This window comes from Manacus vitellinus, unplaced genomic scaffold (genome assembly GCF_001715985.3).
Source record: "Manacus vitellinus isolate BGI_N305 unplaced genomic scaffold, ASM171598v3 ctg7180002432146_pilon, whole genome shotgun sequence".
Classification (NCBI taxonomy): domain Eukaryota; kingdom Metazoa; phylum Chordata; class Aves; order Passeriformes; family Pipridae; genus Manacus; species Manacus vitellinus.
In genome coordinates this window covers 33,865-56,714 of record NW_021938407.1, presented here as the reverse complement: position 1 = coordinate 56,714, position 22,850 = coordinate 33,865, and the positions used below count along the sequence as shown (strand labels likewise).

At 52.5% G+C, this 22,850-nt stretch overlaps 2 protein-coding genes across 2 annotated transcripts in view; both read right to left on the bottom strand.

Annotated features, from left to right (window-relative positions):
- Positions 1 to 12,304, bottom strand: part of LOC108643783 (hydrocephalus-inducing protein-like) — a gene marked incomplete at its 3' end in the record, with an annotated part of 20,045 nt that extends 7,741 nt beyond the window's left edge. The window contains exons 1-13 of the mRNA XM_029958112.1: positions 12,299 to 12,304; positions 12,049 to 12,213; positions 11,018 to 11,170; positions 9,155 to 9,387; positions 8,186 to 8,435; positions 7,420 to 7,563; positions 5,839 to 5,982; positions 5,025 to 5,338; positions 3,898 to 4,363; positions 3,310 to 3,408; positions 2,513 to 2,722; positions 1,521 to 1,658; positions 314 to 491 (exon numbers count right to left, since the gene is read on the bottom strand). Of these exons, the coding sequence (XP_029813972.1) occupies positions 314 to 491; positions 1,521 to 1,658; positions 2,513 to 2,722; positions 3,310 to 3,408; positions 3,898 to 4,363; positions 5,025 to 5,338; positions 5,839 to 5,982; positions 7,420 to 7,563; positions 8,186 to 8,435; positions 9,155 to 9,387; positions 11,018 to 11,170; positions 12,049 to 12,213; positions 12,299 to 12,304 (2,500 nt within the window). The remainder of the gene's footprint in view (positions 1 to 313; positions 492 to 1,520; positions 1,659 to 2,512; positions 2,723 to 3,309; positions 3,409 to 3,897; positions 4,364 to 5,024; positions 5,339 to 5,838; positions 5,983 to 7,419; positions 7,564 to 8,185; positions 8,436 to 9,154; positions 9,388 to 11,017; positions 11,171 to 12,048; positions 12,214 to 12,298) is intronic.
- LOC108643531 (hydrocephalus-inducing protein-like) lies at positions 12,227 to 22,850 on the bottom strand. Its single transcript, XM_029958110.1, has 9 exons — positions 22,717 to 22,850; positions 21,598 to 21,697; positions 19,646 to 19,764; positions 17,912 to 18,135; positions 16,266 to 16,333; positions 15,019 to 15,260; positions 14,091 to 14,191; positions 12,713 to 12,848; positions 12,227 to 12,328 (listed from the first exon to the last, which is right to left on the bottom strand). The coding sequence occupies exons 1-9, from the start codon at positions 22,828 to 22,830 to the stop codon at positions 12,308 to 12,310; spliced, it is 1,125 nt and encodes a 374-aa protein (XP_029813970.1). The 5' UTR covers positions 22,831 to 22,850; the 3' UTR covers positions 12,227 to 12,307.

Here is a 22,850-nt window from a genome sequence, read left to right as displayed (position 1 = left end):
TGCAGTGTCATGCAAATCCATCCCTGCCAAAAGCCCTGCCAGTCTCTCTTACAGCTTTCCCAAGCTTTTCTGTCTAGCCATCTTTCCAGGCCTCTGACGGAAGTGCTGGCAAGAGCTGCAGGATGGTTACTTGGACAAAGCCTACATGTGCTTGTCTGCTCAAGACTCAGGAAGCAACCAGAGGGGTGAGTGTTGGTCTGGCAGCCCTGCAACCTCCAGGCTTGGTGGAGATGGGTGTGAGCTGCCCTCTGGGCATTACAGCCAGGAAAACCCCAGTGGGGACTTTGCTGGGGAGCAGACGGGCAGTGCTCACCTCTGATGCTCCAGGGCAGGTCCAGACAGATCCCAGCAAAGATCGCCTCTCCTTTCAGGGAGATTTCTACCGGTTTCAGGTGACCCACTTGAACCTGGAAAGTCCTGCAGAAGACTCCTGGCACTCCTGGCAGGTAATAGAGCTTCAGCACCTGCTCCTTGCCAGGTTCAATGGAAGCCTGCAAGGGACAGGAGAAGAGGGAGGCAATGCATCAAAGAGGGTGTGATGGAGGAAGGCTCAGGCCACAGACAGGCTGAGAAGATAGTTTCTCTCTGGAAAAAAATGTCAGACCACATCACCTTCTACCTTCCTTGTGCCCAAAAGCCCAAGCCTCCAAGGCGAGGGTGCAGAGGGTGCAGTGTGTCCTTCCCAGGGCTCCTAAGGCTGCACCCCCAGCAGAGCCTGCCCTGTGCTCAGCGTGAGCACGGCTCTGCTGCTAACGGGGTTTGCCCTCTGCCAGCGAGAGCCAGGCTGAACAGGTGAGAGCTCTTTTGCCACCACTGGGGAAGAGGAGCGAAGCGCCCACACTCTCAGCCCGGCCAGCAGCTCCTGCCACCCCTTGTAGGAGACAGGCAGGAAGAAATGGGAAAGCCAATCGGCTTCCTCTTCCCATGGCAAAGAGGGACAAAGACAGGAACACTGCTTCACCTCAAAGACATCCAGGCAGCACTGAGAAGCTGGGACAGTGGTGGGATGCTCCAAATTCCTCTCTTGGCTCTTCCAGCCCTGCTCCTCCCTGGCCCCCTCACTGCCCCACAAAGCTGCTCCAGAGCAGCACAGCTGGGGGGAGGGAAGGACCAGCACAGGGGTTGTGACACTTTCTGGCAGAGCAGCTTCAAGCCCAAGCAAGGAATATGTAAGTGCTGCTTAGTCCTGTCTGATCCCACAGCTGGGGTAAGGTGCCCCTCAGAAGAGCCTCAGTGCCAGCACAGCCACAGAGCTCAGCAGTCGGGGGCCAAGGAGTGACCAAAGTGCTCGTGCCTCCCACCGGTGGCTGCCCTGGGATGGCAGAGCCACTTGCCAGCCAAGGCCACGGGGCAGTCTGTTAGGATGGCACTTGCTTGACCTTCTCTGCCCCCAGCAGCAATTGCTTACAGCCCGGTCTCTTCTTATGGCTGGGTTTGGTTTTATTTGCCCCCCTTTTTTCTCTTTAACCCTCTCCTTGGCCACCTGACACAGGGCTGGGTCAGTCAATTGTGCCACTCACTGTGCTGGGCAGGACCATGAGCACACCAGGCAGAGGCTTGTCTGCAGTGCCAGTGCTGGGGCTCTGCACCACGTAGGTGAATCCGACCTTCCCGTCGTTCCGCAGGGTGACCTCGGCTCTGGTGACTTCGTTAAAGAGCTGGAGAGGACAGAGGAGTGGGAAGTTACAGACACAGGCCTGCTGCTGAGAATCTATTTCCTCTTTCATGGGGTTGAAAGCAGACACACCACAGGAGCAGGGACTGGGAACGAGCTACGGGCACTTGGGAACGTGGGGAACCCCCAGGCACAGGGACCTGCACAGGAACAGAGTTCTGGCAGCACGCAGAGGGGCAGGAACAACCATGGGAGGGCCAATAAGAAATGAAGCAGGGGACACGGGCCCTCTGCACTCTGAGGGGTCACCAACAGCCAGGAGAAACAAAGGAGGTGGCATCGAGGCTTTCCAGAAGAAAAGGCGCCTGCATGCAAATACTGGCAAGCAACACACCAGCCAAAAGGGAGACAGACGGGGCACCAAGACAGGGACAGCAGCTGGAAAGACCTGTGGACTTTTAACTGAGAAGTAGGAAAGTGGGGATTATTCTGGGACATTCTCTCCAACTGCAGTGACTGGAAGCCCAACCGGGTTATTTTGTGGATTAAGCAAGAGCATTAAACAAGAGCATCTCACTGGAGCTCAGGCTTTAGGAGTGGATCAGCAGAGGGATGTCTCAGGGACGTGTCCCTCTGGACATCCCCACTGGGATCCTGCTTGCTCCAGGAGGCAGCATTAGGCACCCTGAAGAGAAGGAATTCCCAACATTCTAGAGGGGGGTGGAGACAGCCATTGCAAAGCAGTCTGGATGCCAGACAAATCCCTCCAAGGTTGTGCTTCCAAGCCCCAGAGCCAACAAAGGAGCTGGGAAGGGGAGGGAGCCCTGGGCCGGGCTGGGCAGCAACCTGCTGGTGATGGTCCCAAGGCAGCAGCTCTGCCAGGAGAAGGGGTGGTACCTGCAGCCCACAGTTGATCTCCTCGATGCTCAGGTGGTAGGTGAGGACCGAAGTCTCTCCCCTCAGCTCCACCTCGTAGGTCGGGCCTCCCTCCACCCGGCACAGCGCTGTGACACGGGCGATGATGTTGGCATGGCCAAAGAAGGTGAAGGGCACCTGCTGGCTCTTGCCCGGCTGCAGCACACCGGACACCGGCTGGACACCAAAAACCTGCAGGAGGGGAGGAGGGATCGAGTCGTTGAGCGTGGAAATGGGTGCAGAAGAGCAGCCGTGGCTTGGAGCAAAGCACAACCGTAGCTGGAGGGGCCTATTCCTCAAACACCAGCCAGAAGCATCCTAATCTCATCCTGCCTCCATGCCACTGACCAGTGGAGGGAGCATGGCCAAAGTCTTCTGCCATACTCACTGCTCAATGCATTAATTAATACCAGACATTAAAGTAAACTGGGATGTCTCCTGGCAGCAAGACATTCTCTCTGCTGCAGAACTTGCCTTTAAAACCGGTTTTTACTGCCTTCAGAAAAGCAGGAGACTCAGAGGTGAGAGCTCTTGGAGCTGAGGGGAAGACTCCAGCCCAGCTCATCTGACTCCTGAGGCTTTTCCCTCTCTCTCTGACTTACAGCTGCTCTCTCAAGGTGCTCACCAAAAGACCCTGAAAAATATCCTGTTGAGCACCTGATGAGGTACCAGGGGAGCAATGCCCTCCATGGGTGCTGCACAGGAAGTTCTGTAGCTCTGGGGGCAACAGACCTGCTTGCCATGCTGAAAACGTGCAAGTGAGAGAGATTCCCACTCACCTCCTCTGCTCTGAAGCCAGGGGGCTTTGCCTCTTCTGACTGCCCAGACTCCTCCGTCTCTGCTGAGCTCTGAGGCCCTGCAGCAGTGGATGGTGGCACCTGGAAGACAAGGCACTTTCCATTCCAGGACACAGCCACCTTGCCAAGTCTCACTCTATAAAAGCCAGCTCTGGGGCTGTCACTGCAATGCTGGCACTTGGGTGAAGGCAGAGACCTGAAAACGGGTGGTCTAGCTGGGTTGGGAAGGGCGTACATGGAGATCAGGATCTGACACGGCTTGCTACAGGAGGGAAACTGGAAACCTTCTCATCATGATGCAGAAAAGCCTCATTTTACATTGTAAGGAAAATAAGCCAAAAAAATCCCAAACTCAGCATAGGTCTGTAGGATCTGAGTGGGCTTCTCCAAGGAAAAGTATCCTATTTCTCCCTCCCCAGACGCCCCATGTCCAGCCACTGGCCCTGCTGCCCAGCCCACTCTCAGGGCACAGAACAGCAGGGCAGCAAAAGGGGAGGTCGGCACGAGCACGGCTTTTTGGTGGCAAGCTGGGAGAGGCAACACAAGTGGCAGGTGCACAAGAAAACCCACCTTTGCTTCCGGGGAGTCTTCTGAATGCAATGATTTTTGGCAAGAGTCCTGCTTTGTTTCCAGGGACTTCTCTGATGATGACTGTTCAGGAGAAATGTCCTCTGTTTCCAGGGAGTCCTCTGAATCTGATGACTCTTCAGAAGAATCATCTTCTGTTTCCACGCAGTTCTCTGAATCTGATGACTGTAGTGAAGAATCTTGCTCTGTTTCCAGGGAGTCCTCCCAATCTGATGACTCTTCAGAAGAATCTTGCACGCAGTTCTTTGATGTCTGTTGGGAACAACGCTGTTCTGTTTCCTGGCAGTGTGCTGACTGTTGGGAAGAGTCCTGCGCTGCTTCCGGGGCTTTGGCTGGCTTCTGCACACTTCCAGGTCTGAAGTATCTCCTTAAATAACGCCCACACTCAACACAGCCGAACCTGGCCATTTGTGGTTGGGGTCTGAATCTAGGTGGGGAAGGTATGAACCTGGAAAACAACATAACCATGATCGCGGACCTGCAGTGGGAGGGAGGGACACCTGCACGAGCAATTCCTCGTCAGGATGCAGCCCCTGGGTGGGTGCAGGTGTGATGAGCTCAGAAAGGGGGTGTCTCAGAAAAGGAGAAGGAAGGGGAAGGTAGCAAGATGTTCAGCATCAGCTCAGGTGCTAACTAGCTCTTTCTGTGACGTAATTTGGGACTTTCTGGGCATCCTCCAGCACTTCCAGGCCAAGGCTGGGAATGCAGAGAAGGTAGCAAGGAGCAGAGAGCAGTTTCTCTGCTCGCAGAGAGGACCCATCCCAAAGCAGAGGGGCCAAAGGGCTGTGAAAGTGCCTCCACCAGCACTGTGGAGGTGGGACTAGGAGCCCTTCACCAAGGTGGTCACTGCCTCACGCCACAGAGGTCTGAGAAAGCAGATTTCCCTACCAGCTTTCCTTCCCAGAGGAAACCAGGAGGGGGACTACAGCAGCACCAAACTCATGGAAAACGCCTATTCCCTGAGCATCCAGCCTGAGCACGGCTGGTCGGTGTTATTTCCACAAGGGAAAGTCAAAAGCAGTTTGTCAGATGCCAGGCAAACAGCTTTGGTCTTTGCAAAGTACAAACAGGACACCAGAGCTTCCAGGAGAGGGCAAAGGGGCACATACCCTGTCAGGTACTCCTTGCTGTTCACCCGGAATGACCAGTGGTAGTGGGCAGGAATTGGGCTGCAGTTGGTCATCTCCAGGGAACGCACTTGTTTTGCGCCATTCGCGATGCAACCGAAGTCCAGTGCTTTGGTCGGGATACGGAGATTCGGGAAGTAGACCTCTCCCCGAACGGTGATCTCTTCCTCATGAGGATGTTCCACCAGCTGGATCTTCATAGTCTTCTCTGCTACCCAGCTGATCGGATCCTTTTCATAGGCTGGGTTAAAGCCGATGGAGAGATGAAGTTCCTGCCCTGCCTCCATCTTCACAGGCTGCAAGGAGACAAGGAGTGTCAGTCACCCACACGATGAAGTCCCAAGGTCTGACAGCACAAAACCGTAAACGCTCCAAGTGTGACCCCAGCACGGCCTTCCCAGTCCACCCTTCAGTTCTTTACAAGGGAGGCTCTGACTGCAAGCACCACACTCCGGTGGGGGATTCTCAGGCTCCTGTTTCTGTGCTCAGCAGCAATACAAGAGGATGGCTGCTGGAGAGCTGGGGTGCTCTCCAGGAGACACCTCTGCTGCATGGCTTGCCCACACCTGGCTGCCTGCTCCCTTCCCCTTGTATCTTAAGAGCCAGGAAGGATCTTTCCAATTCAGATGAGTTTTTGCTTCCTTCAGCAGCTCTGCTGACTCAGTTCACAGTTCAGGCCAGTCCACTGCTGACTCTATGGAATAAACTTCTTGACTCGAGGACCTCCCAACAGAAGGGCACCACCACAGCCCTCCCTCTTCAAAGCCCACTGGCAGGAGGGTCCTTGGCTGCTCACCTGGGCCCCTGCAGGGAGGGGCTGATGGTCTGCATCACAGATTAGGAACGGCTGCTCCAAGTCCAGCAAAAGGTGGAATGGCAGGCAGCAGGTGTTTTTTAAAGATAGAGGCTTGTACTGAAGAGTCAGGACATCATCGGGGTGCTACAGAAACAGGAGACAAGGAAAAACAACCTCAAGGAACCACAGACCTCCTTCCCCTTCCAACGCGTTTCACATTTTTCAACCTCAGAAGTGCATACATCTCTATTTACTCTTTTTCTTTGATTCTAAACCTTCCAGGACATTTTTCCCTAGAGCTGATTCTTTACATGTTTCGAAACCCCAGCCTCCCCTGGGAGACAAGGAAACACTTCCATGAACAGAGGAGGGAATAGGCTCCTGAGAGGAGGCAGCTGCTTGAACAAGATCAAAGGCAGAAAGTGACCCCAGAACGTTTGTCTCCAGTTTTGTCTCCTCTCTTGGGCAGAACAGCACAAGATGATCTTCCCTCACATACAGTCATTTCTCACAGCCTTATTGGCTCCAGCAGCCTCCTAGAAGCAGGGATGCCAGCCAGAAGAGAAAAGCAAGCAGGATTTGGCCCTTCGTGGAGATCCTGCAGCAGCCCAAGGTCAGCTTTGAACATTCCATGAACATGTGGCCAGCCAGAAACCTCAACAGTCCCTCTGCAATGTGTGTCCTGCTGCCTCTGCCACAGGCACATGGTGTCTATAACCTCCAAGCTATGATCAGCCTAAGCTCCTTCTTCTTGTTTGTGCATTGTGGTGAGCTTCTTGCACGGGGCAGAGAAACCAGAGTTTGGGAAACTAGTTCTGGATGTACTGATATCAAACAGCTGCAGCGCCAGAGCACTCCATAAATCAGTGTGGCATCAAGCAGAGCACAAGCAGGCATCAGGGAGAGCTGAAAAGCTGCTCATTACATCCAAACTGCCCGTTCCCAGAATTCGGTGCTTCCGTGGAAGCCTGGTAACCTGAGGAGAGACCCGAAACCACAGAAACTAAAAAATGCAACATCTTTTCCAGACACCTTGTGGGAATGATGATGCAGAAGTTGGGATCCAGAGACTAAAGGGCACCTGCTTTGCCTCGGTGGCATCATCACTGCAGCTGCAGGACGTGTGTGGGTCCTTAGAAGCAGGTGAGGCTTGGGGAAATGCACAGAGCTGTACCATAGAGCTATACCATAGAGCATCCATGCCAACAGCAGAGAAGGCAAAGACACACAGCAGATGACAGGTTTTTCCTCATCAGCCTGAGGAATTCACAGGAATCTCTGGTTTTCCCAGCTTCCCTACTTCACCGTGCGTTGGAGGATCCTCAAAAACCTCCCTTGACAGTGAGCACAGAAACTGGCATTTCTCTCCAGGTGGCCACGGTCCCCCTCAGCAGTGCGGCTGGAGCCACAATTCTACTTTGAGGAAGCTAAAAACCAGTCTCATCTCTAAAAACATCCTCACTTACCTTACAAAGTGCCTCAGGAAGGGTAAAGAGGGCTGTTAACACAAGCACACCCCCCCCCACGAGCTCTCTCGCTGAGCCATGCTGTTAAATGCCAGGATGCAATCCAGAGACTTACCTTCTCCACACGGAAAGTGATTGCCTTGGATGATATTTGCACAGCGGGAGAAATGAACTTGCAGGTGACCTTTGTCTTGATTATCTCTTTCTTTGTTATCTCTGGCTTCACGACTGTCTCACACACAAGCTTCTCCTCCACGTCCTGCATGCAAGAGTCACTTGTCACCAGTGCTGCTGGCAGGGTGTCCAGCAAACGCCCTGCGTTGGCTCCTCACCCCCCATGGGCCACAAAGTTACAGACACTGCCCCCTTTTCTTCCTGTGCTGCTGCAGCCTATTTCTTCTGTGCTCCAATGGCCCTAACACTGCACCCCAATAGCCACAAAAGGCACTCGTGAGACACTCCCTCCCTTCACAGGGCTTCTCTTTTACTCTCTGCTTACTCCAGAGAAACCACTTGGCACTTGCTTAATTCACTTTCTGCTTGGGCTCCTGCTTTAAGCGTAACCTATTTTCTCTGCCCTTCCTTTGTGCCTCAGCAGGTGACACTGGTAACCCCCTGTTTGCCCCCAAGGAGCAATACTTCCTTCAGCCCGTATTTTGGGATCAGCATTGGGGTTTGGTAGCTATGGAATCACAAAAAAGCCTTAGCAACCGATGGTGGCCAGCAAGGAAAGCCACTGGTGCTGCCATGGAAACCTGTAGCCTTAAACACTGTCTTGAAGGCCCTTGCTCATTTGCCCAGGCAAATGTCAAGGGGCTGCAGGAGAAGCCCCAGTGCAGGGGACCTGATGGGGAAGGCTCAGCCCTTGGCAGGGACCTCACCTGGACAGTGCTGGAGAAGCCTTCCAGCACCAGCTCCATAGTCTGGCCTGGCTGCAGATTCATACTCCGTGGCCGCAGCTTAAATACGGGGGTGGTGTGTCTCTGGGAAGCGTTTTTGCCCTTGGTGACACAGAGGGCAGGGAGAGGATGACGCTGTCGAAAGGGGCTGAAACCTTCTGTGCCCCAGTACAGCCGCTGGAACTGACGCCCCTTGTTTGTCACGTTGAACCGGAAAACGCAGGGAACGAGGCTGGAGGAGAAGCAGAGATGGAAAAGGTCATGGGAGCTGCTATTTCCCTGCAGTCAAGTGCTCTTAGTGAGCAATCTGAAGCGTTAATAGCTTGGAGACCATCTTCCCTTCCCGCTCTTAATGTGGACCAGAAACAATGTCTGATGCCCTTCTGATGTCGTTATTGCAAAGAGTAAGAGGTTTACACTGGTAATGTAGTATTTCCACAGCTTCCCTCAGCACAAGAGACTTCCTTCGTCACCATGGGCTTTTTCCCTCACCATCCTGGGCTTCCCTTAATGGATGCAGACTGAAACCATCACTTTGAGAACACTTCACCACCGAGAAGGCCACAAGAAGAGCATCAATGGGATGCCATTGGAATCCATGCAGCGGTGATATTTTCTCTACTTAATCTGTCTCTTTGTCATTCTCTTTCTCTCCCCCTTTCTCTCTTTTTCCCATTTCTTTTTATCTCTCTCTTCCTCACATTTACTGTTAAATAAAAACCCGTACTATTAACTTTGGCACACGGTCTCGCTCGCCCCTTAATTCGGGCAGAGGCGTCTCTCTAATGATTTAAGGAACCTGAGCATAACAACATGTTTCTAAAGGAAGCTCTGGCTTCAGGGAAACAAAGCCAGGGCCTGGAGCACTGTAAAAGATTTAGCCTGAAAGTCTACAGCATAACTGCTCCTTGCTGAGCCAAGAGGAGAGGCAGGAGTTAAGAGATCTCTTACTTGAACTGGGGTTCCAAATTCAGCTCCGGCGCAAACGGTTTGTCAATGGTAATTGTGGTGCCGATGCCCACAGCCTGGATGGGGATGACACTGGTAAGGCTGTTCTCAATGAACAGCTTCATGCTGTCTTCAAATCTCCCTGTGTCACCCAGGTTTGCTGTGACAACCACAGGAACCTCAGCCTTGGCAGGGACCACTCCTTCCCTGGGTTCAATACTCCAGCATTTGCCATCCTGGAAGACAAGGCAAACATGCATTTAGGATGGAAACCATGGACCCTGGTGACTTGTGGGGTGTGAGAAAAGGAACGACTACAGAGAGGAGGATAAAAAGCGTAAAGCCTTCGTTTTCCTAAATCTAAACTACTGAGCAAGAGCAGAGCTTATACAACCTGTATTTTACCCGCCTTGAACCCATTTTAACAGACTTTTAAGTTTTGCCCAACCCAAGGGATGCTCCTCCTCAGGAGAATGTTATTCTCCCCCCAGTCTTTTCTTGGAGTGTATGCCAAGGGAAGCTACTTTCTCTCTTCTGGTTTCCCCACAGCAGAGCTGGGTTTTCACAAAGGCTCAAGGCTGCAGAAAGCCACGACTGCTCCAATCCCACCACAGCAGCCACACAGCTGGAGGATACTGCTGAGAGCCTGAAGACTAACTCTGCAAAACCGCTTGAGCAAAAGCCCAGCACCAAAGTCCTCGCCCCTGAAGGACCAAAGCCCTGGCTTCCCACTGAGCATCAGCTGCCAAGAGGTGCCCCAGAGCCCTTGGCTTTGGAAAAGTCAGCTCTAAATGCTTATAGCAGGGCAGGAAAACAGGAAGCAGAAAGAAAACTGCCCTGTGGGCATGGCCCAGCCTTCCCACTCTGGTCCTCTGCTTTCTCATGGACTTCCCTCTGTGGATGGGGTAAGAAAGCTGCAAGCTGCCCTGGGGAGGGAGGCAAGGCCTTCCACTGGGACAGCTGTACAGACACAGCTCGGCAGGTCCCGGCCTGGGATGAGCATGCAAAAACTATTATCTCCATGCCAGCACCACCCATCCGAGGTGGCTTGCTCTCTGCAGGGGTGGAGAGCAGAACTTCATTGTGGAGTTGAAGAAAGCTGCCCTGGAAATCCCTCACTTGGAGGTTACATTTCCTCCTCAGACACCTGGGAAAGCAGCAAGTGGAAAACTCACTCTCCTCCTCCTTGGCCCAGGAGGCTGAGCCTGGACTCTCCCCCACCGCCTGCTGCTTTATCCACAGACACAACCACGCCCACCGTGTCGGGGCTGGCTTCAACCAGCTCCAGCAGTCCAGCCCACTCAGCACGGAGGAGAACAAACCTCCCCCCAAGGCTATGGAGGCCACAGGCTCCAGAGGTGCACAATCCCTGCAGCTGTGTCTGTGTGCAACAGCCCTGCTGCTCTGAGCCCCAGGAAGGGGAAACTCCTCTCCCCACCCAGAGCTTGAGGCCAGACCTCACACCCTGGTCTCTACCATTAACAGCACTTTGGCACAAAGCAAATGTAGGTGGTATGAGGAAACCACGGGGAAATCCTTGCCCTCTCAGGAGCAAAGGGCCACTGGCTCCTCTTCATCTCAGAGCTCCAAAAACCCAACCTGCACCGCTAAATACCTTCCCCAAAATAAAGGGAGAACTTGTAACCACAATCCAGACTTGCTTCTGCTCCTACAGCTCTGCAAACTGTTTCACTGAAGGTTGTCCCAGCTAAAACCACCTGCAGAGCCAGGCTCCTCTTGCCTCGGATGGAATCTCTTGTCTCCTCTCTCCCACAGGGTGATACAGAAACCTTACATATGAAATCCAAGTCCTGGGCTGCTGCTGACCAGGGAGTTTCCCTGGAAAACAGCCCCACAGACACTTACGATCTCTGCTCTGAAGGCTGCAGGGATGAGATCCTGATTGCACAGCTGGAGAGTTTGGGAAGTCTCCTGTATTGCTTGGATCTCGCCCAAGTTTATCTTATTCACACTTGCGTAGACAAGCGGCGTCTTTCCAGTGCACATGAAACGCATTTGCTGTTCCAGGGAGCAGGTAAGAGAGATTTTAAAAAAACAAACCCACACAACAGGGAAAGTTAAGAAAGCTTAAACAGCTCAATCACACTCAAGTCATTTCTCTAGGGACAGATATGATACTCCAGTTAAAATGCTGGCCTGTTAGGCAAACTTTTGACATCTTCCCTTCCAAATTAAAAAAGATTAAAGTCTGGGAAACTTTCAGAAAAACTGTAAACTGTTGGCCCAAAGGCAAAAGCTTTGCAAGAAATTTGTAGTTAAAAACAGTCTGGCAGTTAAACAGCTGGTTATTCTGGTGGGGAGAAACCCTGCTCTTTAAGGGAAGCAGCCTGATAGTTACAAGCAAGTGTTTTGTTAAAAGTCAGGCTCCCCTGCACAGCCTGCACTGCCTGGCCTTCCTGCTGACTGGTTTACATGCACAACGGCAATGGCCCGGCTTGAGATGTTTGGTGCCACCCAGGGGATTTGACATCATCCTTTCCATCTGCTTGACTCTAAGTTTAAATCCCTGCAACCACTTTTCAAACATCAGCCTTCCTTTCTGACACAGAAAGCTGAAGGTTCCCAGAATCCTCCCTTTGTGTTCAGGGAGATGACATTTTAAAAGTGTTTCCACAGTTACCAGCATTTTCAATGGAAGACTAATTAAATAAAATGATCCTCGATTTCAGCTTAGATGAACCATATGCTGAGATTACTCCCTAGGAGGACTCCGCTCTTCCTCTTTTCCAGCATACACTGCTTATGCCACCACTGCCTTCTGTCCTTGTCCACACCAGCCATATATGACGAGTCCCTGCTTTCCCTGGAAGAATCCCTGTGCACTCCACCCCCCCAGGATGAACTGCACAAAGGCACACGTCTCCCCTCGCACTCACCAGTGGGGATGTCTCCTTCCCGAACACGGCGATATCCACCGGGATGGAAGGAGCACCCACTGCCTGGACTTCAGCTGTAATGGGGATCTCCACCACATTGTGACCCTGGATAATCCCACACGGCTTGGGGCTGGAGTACCACAGAGCAGCGGCCTCTTGGTGTCTCTAGAGGGACGGAATCAAGCGCAACTTCAGAGGGACCTTTGCGGAAACTTTAAACTCCTTCACATCTACCACAATGGCAACTCACACACATTTTCTAAAAATCCCCAGGAAAAAGCTGAAAGGCACAAAAAAAGATGCAAGAATTGTTGGGGCTCAGCATCCTCTGGGGATCCAACAGCTGCTGCATCCACAGACACCCACTCCTGTGCTGGCAGCCTCCTTGCAGCAGCTTTTCACAACCTTCTAAGAGCTCTCACAAGAAAACACCCCAAACACTAGAATATAAACTGCTTCCTGAAGAGGTTCAAATGCTTCCTGAAGTTGATATTCAGGCAGGTTCCTATTTAACTGCTTTCTAAAGTTTACATTCAGGTAGAATCCTGTTCTCAGCACACCTTTAAGTCTGAACAGAAACCAGCAAGGTCTTATGAAAACCCCATTTGTCCCTAATAAACCCCTCAACAGTATTTGAGAGGAGGAGGGGGATGAGATGCCAAACCTGAGGGAGAACTCTGTAGCATCCTGGAAGGGGGCTCGGGTTCACAAGGGTCAGCGTCTTCTGGCAAGGGACCTTTGCAGAGCACGGTCCACAGTCGAGGGTGGAGAAGAGCAAACGCAGCTCAGGAACGACACATCTGGGCAAAGAGATGACCCCGAGGGAATGAGAGATACTGAGAGAACAGAGAGCGTTCACCCCGCAGAGCATGGAATGGAGCATAAGACATTTGTCACTGTCCAACAGATGTTTAATACCCCTCCAGAGATAAATCACCTTTCACGTCTTTCCACTCAAACACGTCTTGTCAAGGAGGGGCAAACCCTGAGACTCAGCACTGCAGAGGCTGCCAAGTGCCCGGGCAGAGCACGGGCCTTGTCCCACAGCAGCCTCAGCCCCTCCTTTGCCCAAGGAGGCTTGCAAGGACTCCCCCAACAGGCCCAGCGAGCCGTGAGCTCTGGGGGAGCCTTCCTATTGAAGGTCAGTGCTCACCAAGGCTCAAGGAACACAAGACTCCAGTGTCTCAGGAAAAACAACTCCCTTCTCTCCCAGGGTGCTGTTGCCCTGCCAGAGAACTCAGCCAGTGTTGAGGGCACGAGCCACCCCCTATAGGGTGTGGGTGATCATCCTCCCAGTTCCTACAGCTCCCTTGCTGCTGCACCCCACAGGTCCCAGGTCTGTCCCCACTGGCACTTGCGTTACAAAACTGCAGCCCAGGCACTGACTGGACAGCTCTGCCTGGGAGAGGGAACGGCACCAGGGAACTGCATCCCTCTTGTCATTAAACTGACACCCAGGGCAGCACCACAGGAGGGAATTTGGCTGCAGCAACAACAACATCTGCATTAAGTCTGAGAACTGAGAATGTTAATGCTCAAAAGAGCCAGAGGGAAGCAGGGAAACCTGAGCCCACCTCCACATCAAGGACTACTTTCCTCTCCCACTCCTGCTGTGAGCCCCTTTCCCACTGCCATGTGCCCTCGTTAACTGAGCCAGACCCCAGCTCTCAGCAGGCTGCTCACTGCGTCCCAAACCAATGCTGCAGTATGGTTGGAACCCAGCACAAGCCGACCTCTTGCAGGAAGAAGGACAGGAGGAGCTTGGGAATTTTTTACACCTCAAGCAGCAAAAGCCAGGCCAATAAATAATGTCATTCCTGTTCCCCAGAGAAAAAGGCCCAGAGCCATGCCTGGCTGTGAGCAGGGGTGCTTCTCACCACGGGCTGCTTTCCAAGCACTGCTCTTCTCCTACCTAGCTGGGCAGAACCAGCTTCTTAAGCAAGCCTTCTCCTGGAGCTGCAGCCAGCAAACCCCGAGCAAGGCACTGTGCTGGTGGTGGGTGCACGGGGAAGGACGAGCAGCTGCAAGGAGAGCACTGGTACCTGGCTTTGAGGCACAGAGCCAACACCTCCTTGCCAAAACCATCCACGTCCAGCACCATATCACAGTCGTACTGTCCCACGTCATTGGAACACAGCGTGACCTGGTGGAAGAGAAGAGCAGCAAATACTTCCCTTCTCCCAAAAGCTCATTACCCACGTGTGGTCTCCTCCGGTTCTTGTTTCGCAGTAAGGCAAGGGAGGATTTTGCCTTAATTCTTCTGCTGGCCCATGCCTAGAGCACAGTCTCTGGGAGTAACATAAGCCTTCTGGCAAGACTGAATTTGTTAAACACACCTTGCAGCTGTCAGGGCAGAGGTGGCTAAATTAAAGCATTATACATAATCATGTATAATGAGACTAAAGCTCTACTCACTACTGCCTTCAAATTAGGGGCCCATTTTTTCATTTGACTACAATAACATAAATGCAAAGGAAATGTGTTGACTTGGACAGAATGAGTTCAGCTTTTCAGCAGGAAGCTGAGGGCAAGGTGTGCTCCTGCAGATGCTGGGCAGTTCATGGCTGCCGAGTTTTTTCTTTCCTCACTGGGGATCCCTGCAGTGACCTCAACTCATTCTGCTCCCCAGGAGAGGAGAAACGAGACTGGGAAGAAAAGCAAACTGCTTTATACAGTGGCATCTCTCTAACAGCCACCTTCTGTTCTCATCCTTCCTCTGCCTGTTTTCAGTCAAAGAAGTCACGCTCAAAACCAACACACGAATGACTTCTGTTGACCATGTGATCTCAGCTTATGGTTTTGGAGACAAAATGGTGCTCCTTCAGGAACATTCCACGTAACCCAGCTCCCACACCACTGCAGATCCCTCCCTTGCACATGCTGAGAGCCGACAGCACTAAAGCCCTCCCACAGCCCAGTGAGGCTTCAGCCCCACCTACTGACCCATGTGTGGCCAGACTCCTCCCATACCCTGATCTCCTGGGATCCCTGGGAAGGGATGGTCCCTGTGCTGGGTGTTATGGTGAACTCCATTGGCTTCTCCTGACATGGAGCCAGTGTGCCTTTTTCCCAGGAGGGGTGAGCGTTGTCTTTCACTTGATCAGAGCTCCTAAGGCTGGGCTGTCCCTGGCCGTCCCCAGGGATGCGAAGGTGGAAGGTGATGGGCACCACGGAGGTGCTGATCAGGTGGCACGACAAGGTCTGAGGAAAGCCTAGGAAAATGACACAAATGGCCATGTAGGCACCAAGCACCTCGTGACTTCTACCAGGTGTGAATATCCTGGTAGGATGAAACTATGCTCTGAGACTTGCTTCCCGTAACAGAAAGCCAGGGATACAGCCACACCTGGTGGGGATGTCCTGCAGAGCCAGGACACCAGCCCACAGCCTGCTCTGCAGTGGACAGGTGGCTTGGCTGGCCAGCTCTGTGGGGAGGAGACATCTCCCAGGACCTGCTTACCAAGCATCACTTGAACCCAGATGGGGAGGAAAACCAACTGCAGGCACAGCAGGGAGCTTCTCTGTGCCCATCAACAGGGACACTGCCCAGCTCCAGCAGTGACTCCAGCAGGGAGCCTCCACAGAGGCATCCTGGGTGCAGAATGATAATGGCCCTTCAGTCAATCCACAACTGATTTCACATTTAAACTGTAGATCATCTCAGTAGAAAGCCTTTTGTGAGCCTGAGATGGAGAACCAGAACCTGCATTTCAATGGTGACACTCTGGATGTTCAGCCAAAAGCTCTGTCAGCAGAGCTGGGCTTCTGCTGGGGAAGAAGAAGAAGAAGCCCACGGCTCTGAGGACACAGGTGCCTGAGACAGAGCTATTGCTGGGGCATCTGACCTGCTCAGGGATAACGAGGTGCCCTCACACCACTAATTAACATCCCACACTAAAGGTACGTGGCTTAAGCTCCCTTCTCCTGCAGTCCCATCCCCTGGGCCCTCCTGGGACGAGGACTTTTACAGTCGTTTTGCTGGCAAGGACTGGGAGATTGGAGCAGAAGAGACTACGAGGGACACCAGAAAATACTGACTTTCTATTCCTTTGGTCCTTTCGGATCTCACGATGGCAAAATGCCACCAGCAGCCCTGGAGTTAACACCCTGCAGGCTGCCATGGAAGGGCACGAGTGACAGATGCTCTTCTGTTCAAGTGCTCCGTTTTGGCAAGGCACAGATCTCTCCTGCTGCCTCCAAGCCCAGGGAACACTCACCAAAGGAGACGTCATTGAAGTCAAGGCCACCTGTGCTGAAATGCAGGCTCAGTCCGGTGACGTGGCCCCTGCGAGGACGAGGACAGAGGAGACAACGGCTTGGTTAAAGGGAACTGCAAAGCCTTTGGCCGTCCTTCCGGCTCAGGTGGGTCAAAGCTGGTGTCAGAGCCCCGTGGGCGTCGAACCAGCCCCGCACCCTGTGCTCAGCACGGCGTCCGTGGGCACAGGAGGCAGCCAACAGCTGCTGATGGGGCTCAGGGCACCACGGCAGGCAGGGCATGCCCCCGAGGTGCTGCTGGCCCCATGGAGGACCCTGTACACACACCCAGAGATGGCTCTGTGCCCTTGCCTTAGGAGAAAGACCGACTCACTACTTTTCTCTTGCAAAGTAATAACCTTTTTGTTATGTTTTATCCACTTCCCTGATGTTCTTGGTAAAATGGACTGCAGATTCCTTTTGTTTCTTTACTACCTTGATTCAGTGCCTGTTGTAGACGACGGGATAAAGACACTTTTAGACCACAAAATTGATCAATAGCTTATCCGACTTTATTGTTGCAGGCTCTGTGCTTATAAAGGTTAATAATTAGGCTCATACATATTACAAAAGCTAAGCTCATCATTGGCTTCTAATTACCTAAGTTATATTTGCGCAAATGCTGATTCTTTAACCTTCTTATGGTTACTTGTTTGCTATTTGCTCAGCTTTCCCATCCGCTATACACTATTCTTCTGTCACGTACCCAGTTTCTCAAACACAGTGACCTTCTGATAGTTTTCTCTTACCGTGGGACCAGAGCTATAGCATCTCTCTCATGTCCCCTTTCTATTAGCCATGTTTCAGCAATACTTTCCACAAGTGCCTCCCAACAGCAGCCCAGACACAGCCACCTCCAAAGCTCCAGAGCTCCCAGCATCAGCTTTCCTGCCTCCACCACATTACCCCACCAGCCCGTGGTTCAGACTAGCTGGGACAAGCCCTCGTGCTGCTGTGGTGCTGAGGAGAGAGCTTTGCCTCTCCTTCATCACCCCTTTTCCCCATTGCTGGGCGAGGATTATCTTTTGCAATGGCACCAGCCCATGGGAGGATGCCCAAGTCCTTGTGACAGTCCCTGCTGCTGCAGAGCTCCCCATCTCCCACCCCAGTCCCTTCCTGCTGTGGAAAGGAGGTCCCAGAGCACTCCCTGCACAGGAGCCGGGAGCACAGCCTGTGCCTGTGCCTGGGCACGAGGGATGATGTGAGGCTGCTGCTGCCCCTTTGGCACAGATCATTAACAGAGGACTTTAGAACCACTTCTTCTGGCTGCAGAGTCACCCAGGCTGGCCCATCTCCAAAGCCCTGGGGGCCTTGCTGGGCGCTCAGAGGGGACATCCCAGACCAGCAGCTGCCCAAAACTAATGCCTTCCCACTGCCTGCCACGGCCAAGGCGGAGGGAGGTCCCTGCAGGAAGGAGTCACTCCAGCTCCTGGGCACCTGCACTGGGCAGAAGGCATCCCCACACTGAGGGGATGCCAACATCAGAGCCAAGACTAAGACCTCGGGCAACACCTTTTTTCTCTGCTCCACCACCAAATGAGGCAGGTGAGAGATGATTACCCAGAGACAGCTACAGACGTGCCCACCAAGCTCCCAGAGCCCTCCTCACCTGATAGTCAAGGTCACAGGCTTAGGGCATTCAGCCACATTGAAATGGAATTCTTCCTTGAACTCCCCCAGGGTGGTGGAACTGAAGGAGATCTGGATAGGCTGGAGCCCACTGGGTGGAATGATGCCCTGCTGGGGCCGAAAGGTGAAGCAGGAGCCACGGGCTGTGGTTGGAGGGATGAGCTCAAAGGGAGCATCAATAGCTCCTTTGTTAACCAGCATTGCCTGCAGCAGCAAGAAAGCAAAATGGAAATACATGAGCAAACTTCCTTTCTTACAGAAGGCTGAGTTGTTTCTAAGAAACGATTAACCCCTGGAAAGGCAGAAGATGCCATGTGCTGCTACGTGGCAGAAGCCAAAAAAGTACAACAGGACAAGTTCTGCCTTTGGGTTTTCATGCAAAGCAGCGATAACTTCACATAAGCAGAGTCACTCCTGGGTTATCCCAGGGACACGGAGCGGGTCACTCCTGGCCAGCATCGCCAAGTTCATTCAGACCTGGCCTGAGGAGCAACGTGGGGCAGTTGCAGCCACGTAATGAACCCCCACAGAGCTGCTGCTGCTGCTCCAGGGGTGCCCGGCCCTGCCAAGGGCAGCACACATTCAGCTTCCATGGCAGCCAACCAGTTTACTGCGTGCAGAAGACACCTCAGAACAGTGCTATCACCAGCTTCAGAAGCTCTCCCCAGCTCTGCTAGGGTAGATCATTTGGGTTCTTGTATTTTTCCTTTAATCTGATAGTTTCTTAGACCTTGCTCAGCCAGACATGTCAAGAAAGGATGAATGTGAGGTGCACAGCAGCTCCACCTATTCTAAAGAGTTGCTCTCTCCCATCTCTACACAGCCATGGGGAAACCCTGCCATTGCCATGGACTTATCCATCTGCTTTGGAATTCTTTCCCCAGTTGTTAGCCTGGCAAAACCTGTCAGAACAGTTGAGGCAGAAGCAGAGGGATGTCCCTCATTTTGTAGCTTTGCAGCTGCTCTTGCAAATATTCCCATATTCAACCTCTGCCTTGAAACTTGAAAACTACTCTCCTCTCGTGTGTTACCTGTGTTACAAATTGCACTTGGGGATCCCATGCTGAGCTGAGGTTTACCTGCAGCGTAGCTGCTTAGGACAGCACTAACAGTATCATCTACTCATTCACCTTTTCTCATCTAATGAAATTACTATATTGATAGTGAGAAACACTAAAGTATCAGCATCAAAAAAGAAGAGAGAGCACAATCTTTTAGTAAGAAAACAACTCAGTGTGTCCTTTCCTGCCATGGCAAAGCTTTTGGAAGTGTCTGGCATGATGCAGTGCCTCATTTTCCACCTTTTTCAGTTGCTCTCTCTTGCAGTGGACTCAAGCTCAAACGCAGCCAGTTTGTTCCAGCTGCTCTTGAACAGCCCGAGCACAAAGGTGCCTTGAGTCTGAGGCTGGAACAGAAGCCTCTGAACACTTCAGCTTTTTGACCCAGTGTTGCTTTCATGTGTTGAGGGGTTGTTTTGCAGAAAGCATCCCAGCTGATCTCCAAGGGCGGTTGTCAAAAAGCAGGAATTGGGCCTTCAGACAACACCTTTCAGGCCCCGGAAAAGGATCCAGATTCTGTGAAACCCCCCAGATTTGACTAGTATGTCAAATATTCCCTGCTCACAACTGCCCAAGTTGCCAGAAATTCCACAGGTCCACCAGGCTCCCCTCTGCCCCAGGAGCCATCAGGATCCACCCCAGCCCCTGCTGCTCACCTCGTAGCTGTAGGCTTCTCCAACCAAAACTTTCCCCATGTCCAGTTCCTCAGAGCTGAGTTGGAGGCAGGGCTCGAGGCCTTCCCCTGTGAGGTGCAGGGGCAGCCTGGTCTCACGGCCTGGGGAGAGATTTCCATTTCAGTAGAGTAATTCTTACTCTCTTATCCTGCTTTTCCCAGGCTGCCTCAGTGCTAGTCCCTGACTCTGAGATGGGTGAGACCAGCTCCTTCCAATTTCTAACCCACCCCTCGGGCTTGTTTCCCGTTTAGCCACCAGTTTGCACCCTGAAAAAGCGATGCCAAGTTTAAAACATGATTTCTGCAGTGATAGGACATTTAGGTTAGATATACAAAAGAAATTCTTCCCTGGGAGGGTGGTGAGAGCCTAGCACAGGTTGCCCAGGGAGGTTGTGGCTGCCCTGTCCCTGGCAGTGTTCAAGGTCAGGTTGGACGGGGCTCTGAGCAACCTGGGCTAGTGGAAGGTGTCCCTGCCCATGGCAGGGGGGTTGGGGATTAGGTGATCTTTAAGGGCCATTCCAACCCCTTATCATTCTATGATTCTGTGATTTCCTTCTCACACACTTGGAGGAGCTTTGAAACCCATTCAGTGAAGGGACAAAGCTTGCAAAGAGTTGGACATTGCTGCCTGGCTTCCAACTAAATTGGGGGGCAGTGGCCCAACAGCACAGGGCTTTGTTGCCAAAGCCTTCAGCTTCTGCTGCTTTCTGACACTCAGCATCTTGTTGACAGAATGTCCCCGTGCTTCGGTGACTGGCTTGGAACACGATTCTCATCTGACCATGTCAACAAACAGAGATGCACAGTTTCACACATCACAAGGAATGCCTTGGGAGCAACTTTTTAAATCCATGCTTTCCTTCCACAGCTCTAACGACAGCAGTTGGTGGGCAAGAAGAGAGTTTGTTAGCGTGAGCCCTGAGTAATTACTGTAGATGGCATTTGTTGAGTTATCCCTGCACAATTACTGTCTAAATAAAAAGCTGTTTCATGACATTTGTATCTATCAGCTTGGAGCAGGAAGGAAGGCAACAGGGTGGCTGGGTCAGGGGATTGCAGCACCCTCCAGAACAGGAGCCTGGCTGCTGGAGGACCATGGGCCTCCCACCTCTTTCTCGTAGATGGGCAAACCCAGAATATTCCCTGGATGGAAACCTGGCAGCCATCTCCCACTTTAAGGTGAAAAACACTAAGCAGCACCATGCAGAGACAGAGAGGAAGGACAGGGGAACCTGAACCACGCTGTGCTCTGTGAGTGTTCCCTCCCCTGTGCGGGCACAGCAAAGCCACCACCTCGGGGTGGGGGGTAATGATAACTGCTCCCAGAAAAGGACTTGACAGAACTCCTGGAAGCTGAGCACAGCAAGCCCAGTGGCCACCACCTGGACACACTTCAGCCTGAGAGCCAGAAGGTGACAATTCCCACACAGGGAGAGAAGCAGGTGCTGGCCAGGGGTGGTCCTTCTGCAGACAGCCTGGGCTCAGCAGGGCTCAGCCACCTCTGGTCTGCTGTTGTCTGGGCAGTGGGAGGTGATCCGGGCTCAGGGAGCACATTTCTACCTCAGCTCCTACTGCCTGATGATGGATCCATGGAATGAGGAGCCATCCTGGAGGTCAGTGCTCTAGAGGGGCTTAGTGCCTGTGCCCTAAAGCTGTTCTGCTGTGTAGCTCTTTGGCCTTTGAGGAAATACTGGCAAACCCGTGGCATGAGAGCTTATCCATGCACTGCTTGGATTGTTCTGGGAACAGTGTCCTGAGCCCTGGCCTTGCATGGGAGACCACCAGGAAGCTGCAGGGACAGTGGACATGAGCCAGCACTGCCCTGATGACCTTGGACCCTTCCCAGCACTTCCACGGGAGCTCAGTGGGCTGGAAGAGTATTTGCACCTCCCCCTCACTGTGTGTGGGTAAGAGAAAGAGGAGAAGGAGCCGTACCTGAGATGGAACAGTAGGCCACTTTTCTGTAGACTTGGGCTTCTCGGGGTTTAAAGAACACCTTGATTTCAGCTGAACAATGTGGCCCAACCTCTCCCTCCTAAAGCACAAAGAGACAGCAAACCATTTACCTTCCAGTATCACATTTCTTCTTTTCAATCTGTAAGCCTTTACTTAGAGCAAGGAGTGAACAACACTCCCAAACCAGCTCAACACAACCGCAGGATGCTCTTAATGCTCAGCTGATCAGCCCCCACGCTACAATATTCCTACTGCTCTGACACAAGCGCTTGCTCACATCGTGCTGCTGTCAGCTACAGTGGTGTGAAACTGCTCTTGTGCTGACACTGGTGGCTCTTGGCCTTAGATGGGCTATAGGAGTCACCAAGAAGAGAACCTGATCCCCTTCCTTGGAAAGAAAAAACTTAGTTTCACTTTTTTTAAAAGAAAGCAGAGGCTGGGATTATTGTAGGGTTTACTCCAAGACAAGGAAGGATTTTGCACTGCGCAGACAGCAGGGATTCCTCATCTCACGCTGTGCCAATACTCATAATCAGGGCTCTGGCTGATGGAAGGACATGGGGGTTTGCTTGCAGAAACAGAAAAAGATTTTCTGTCCCTGTGTGCAATAGAACTCAAAAAGTCCATTTCCAAGTCTTGTGTCCAGGCTCCCAGATGACACTGGAAGGGAGACTCAGACATGCTGTAAGTCCTGGTTCCAGGGAGGGCTTGGCATTTCCATGACCTTGGGCTGAATTTGGCCTCCTTTTCGCTTCAGGTCAGTCTGTGAACTGACAGTGCTCCAACACCCTCTGGGAAGCCCCACACATCACGTGTAAGCTGTGCCCCTTCCTACAGTAACCGACCCCTCTGGACACTGCAAGGACACGCACCAAGCTCCCTTGACGTCGAGCCCTTGCAGCAGAGCTCAGCTTTAGGCAGGTTCCTGCTGCCTGCCAGGAGCCCACAGGGTAGCAATGCTTTTTGCAACATGCTCTCCAGCCTGGCCAGAAACCCCATGTCTTCTCTCAGGGCACATCGAGACAGCTGAGGTGGGGATCTGCCGAGTGACCTCATTCAGGGAGGGGGAGGAGGAGGAGGTTCTCAGCTATTACTTACCAAGGGCTCAATGGTGAAAACATCATCTGAGAAGAGCATGGGGTCTGCTTCAATCTTTGCTGTCTCCTTCTCCAACTCGCGGTCGTAAAGGTCCAGCTCCTCACAGCCCTTCATCACAAGAGCCTTTGCTATCT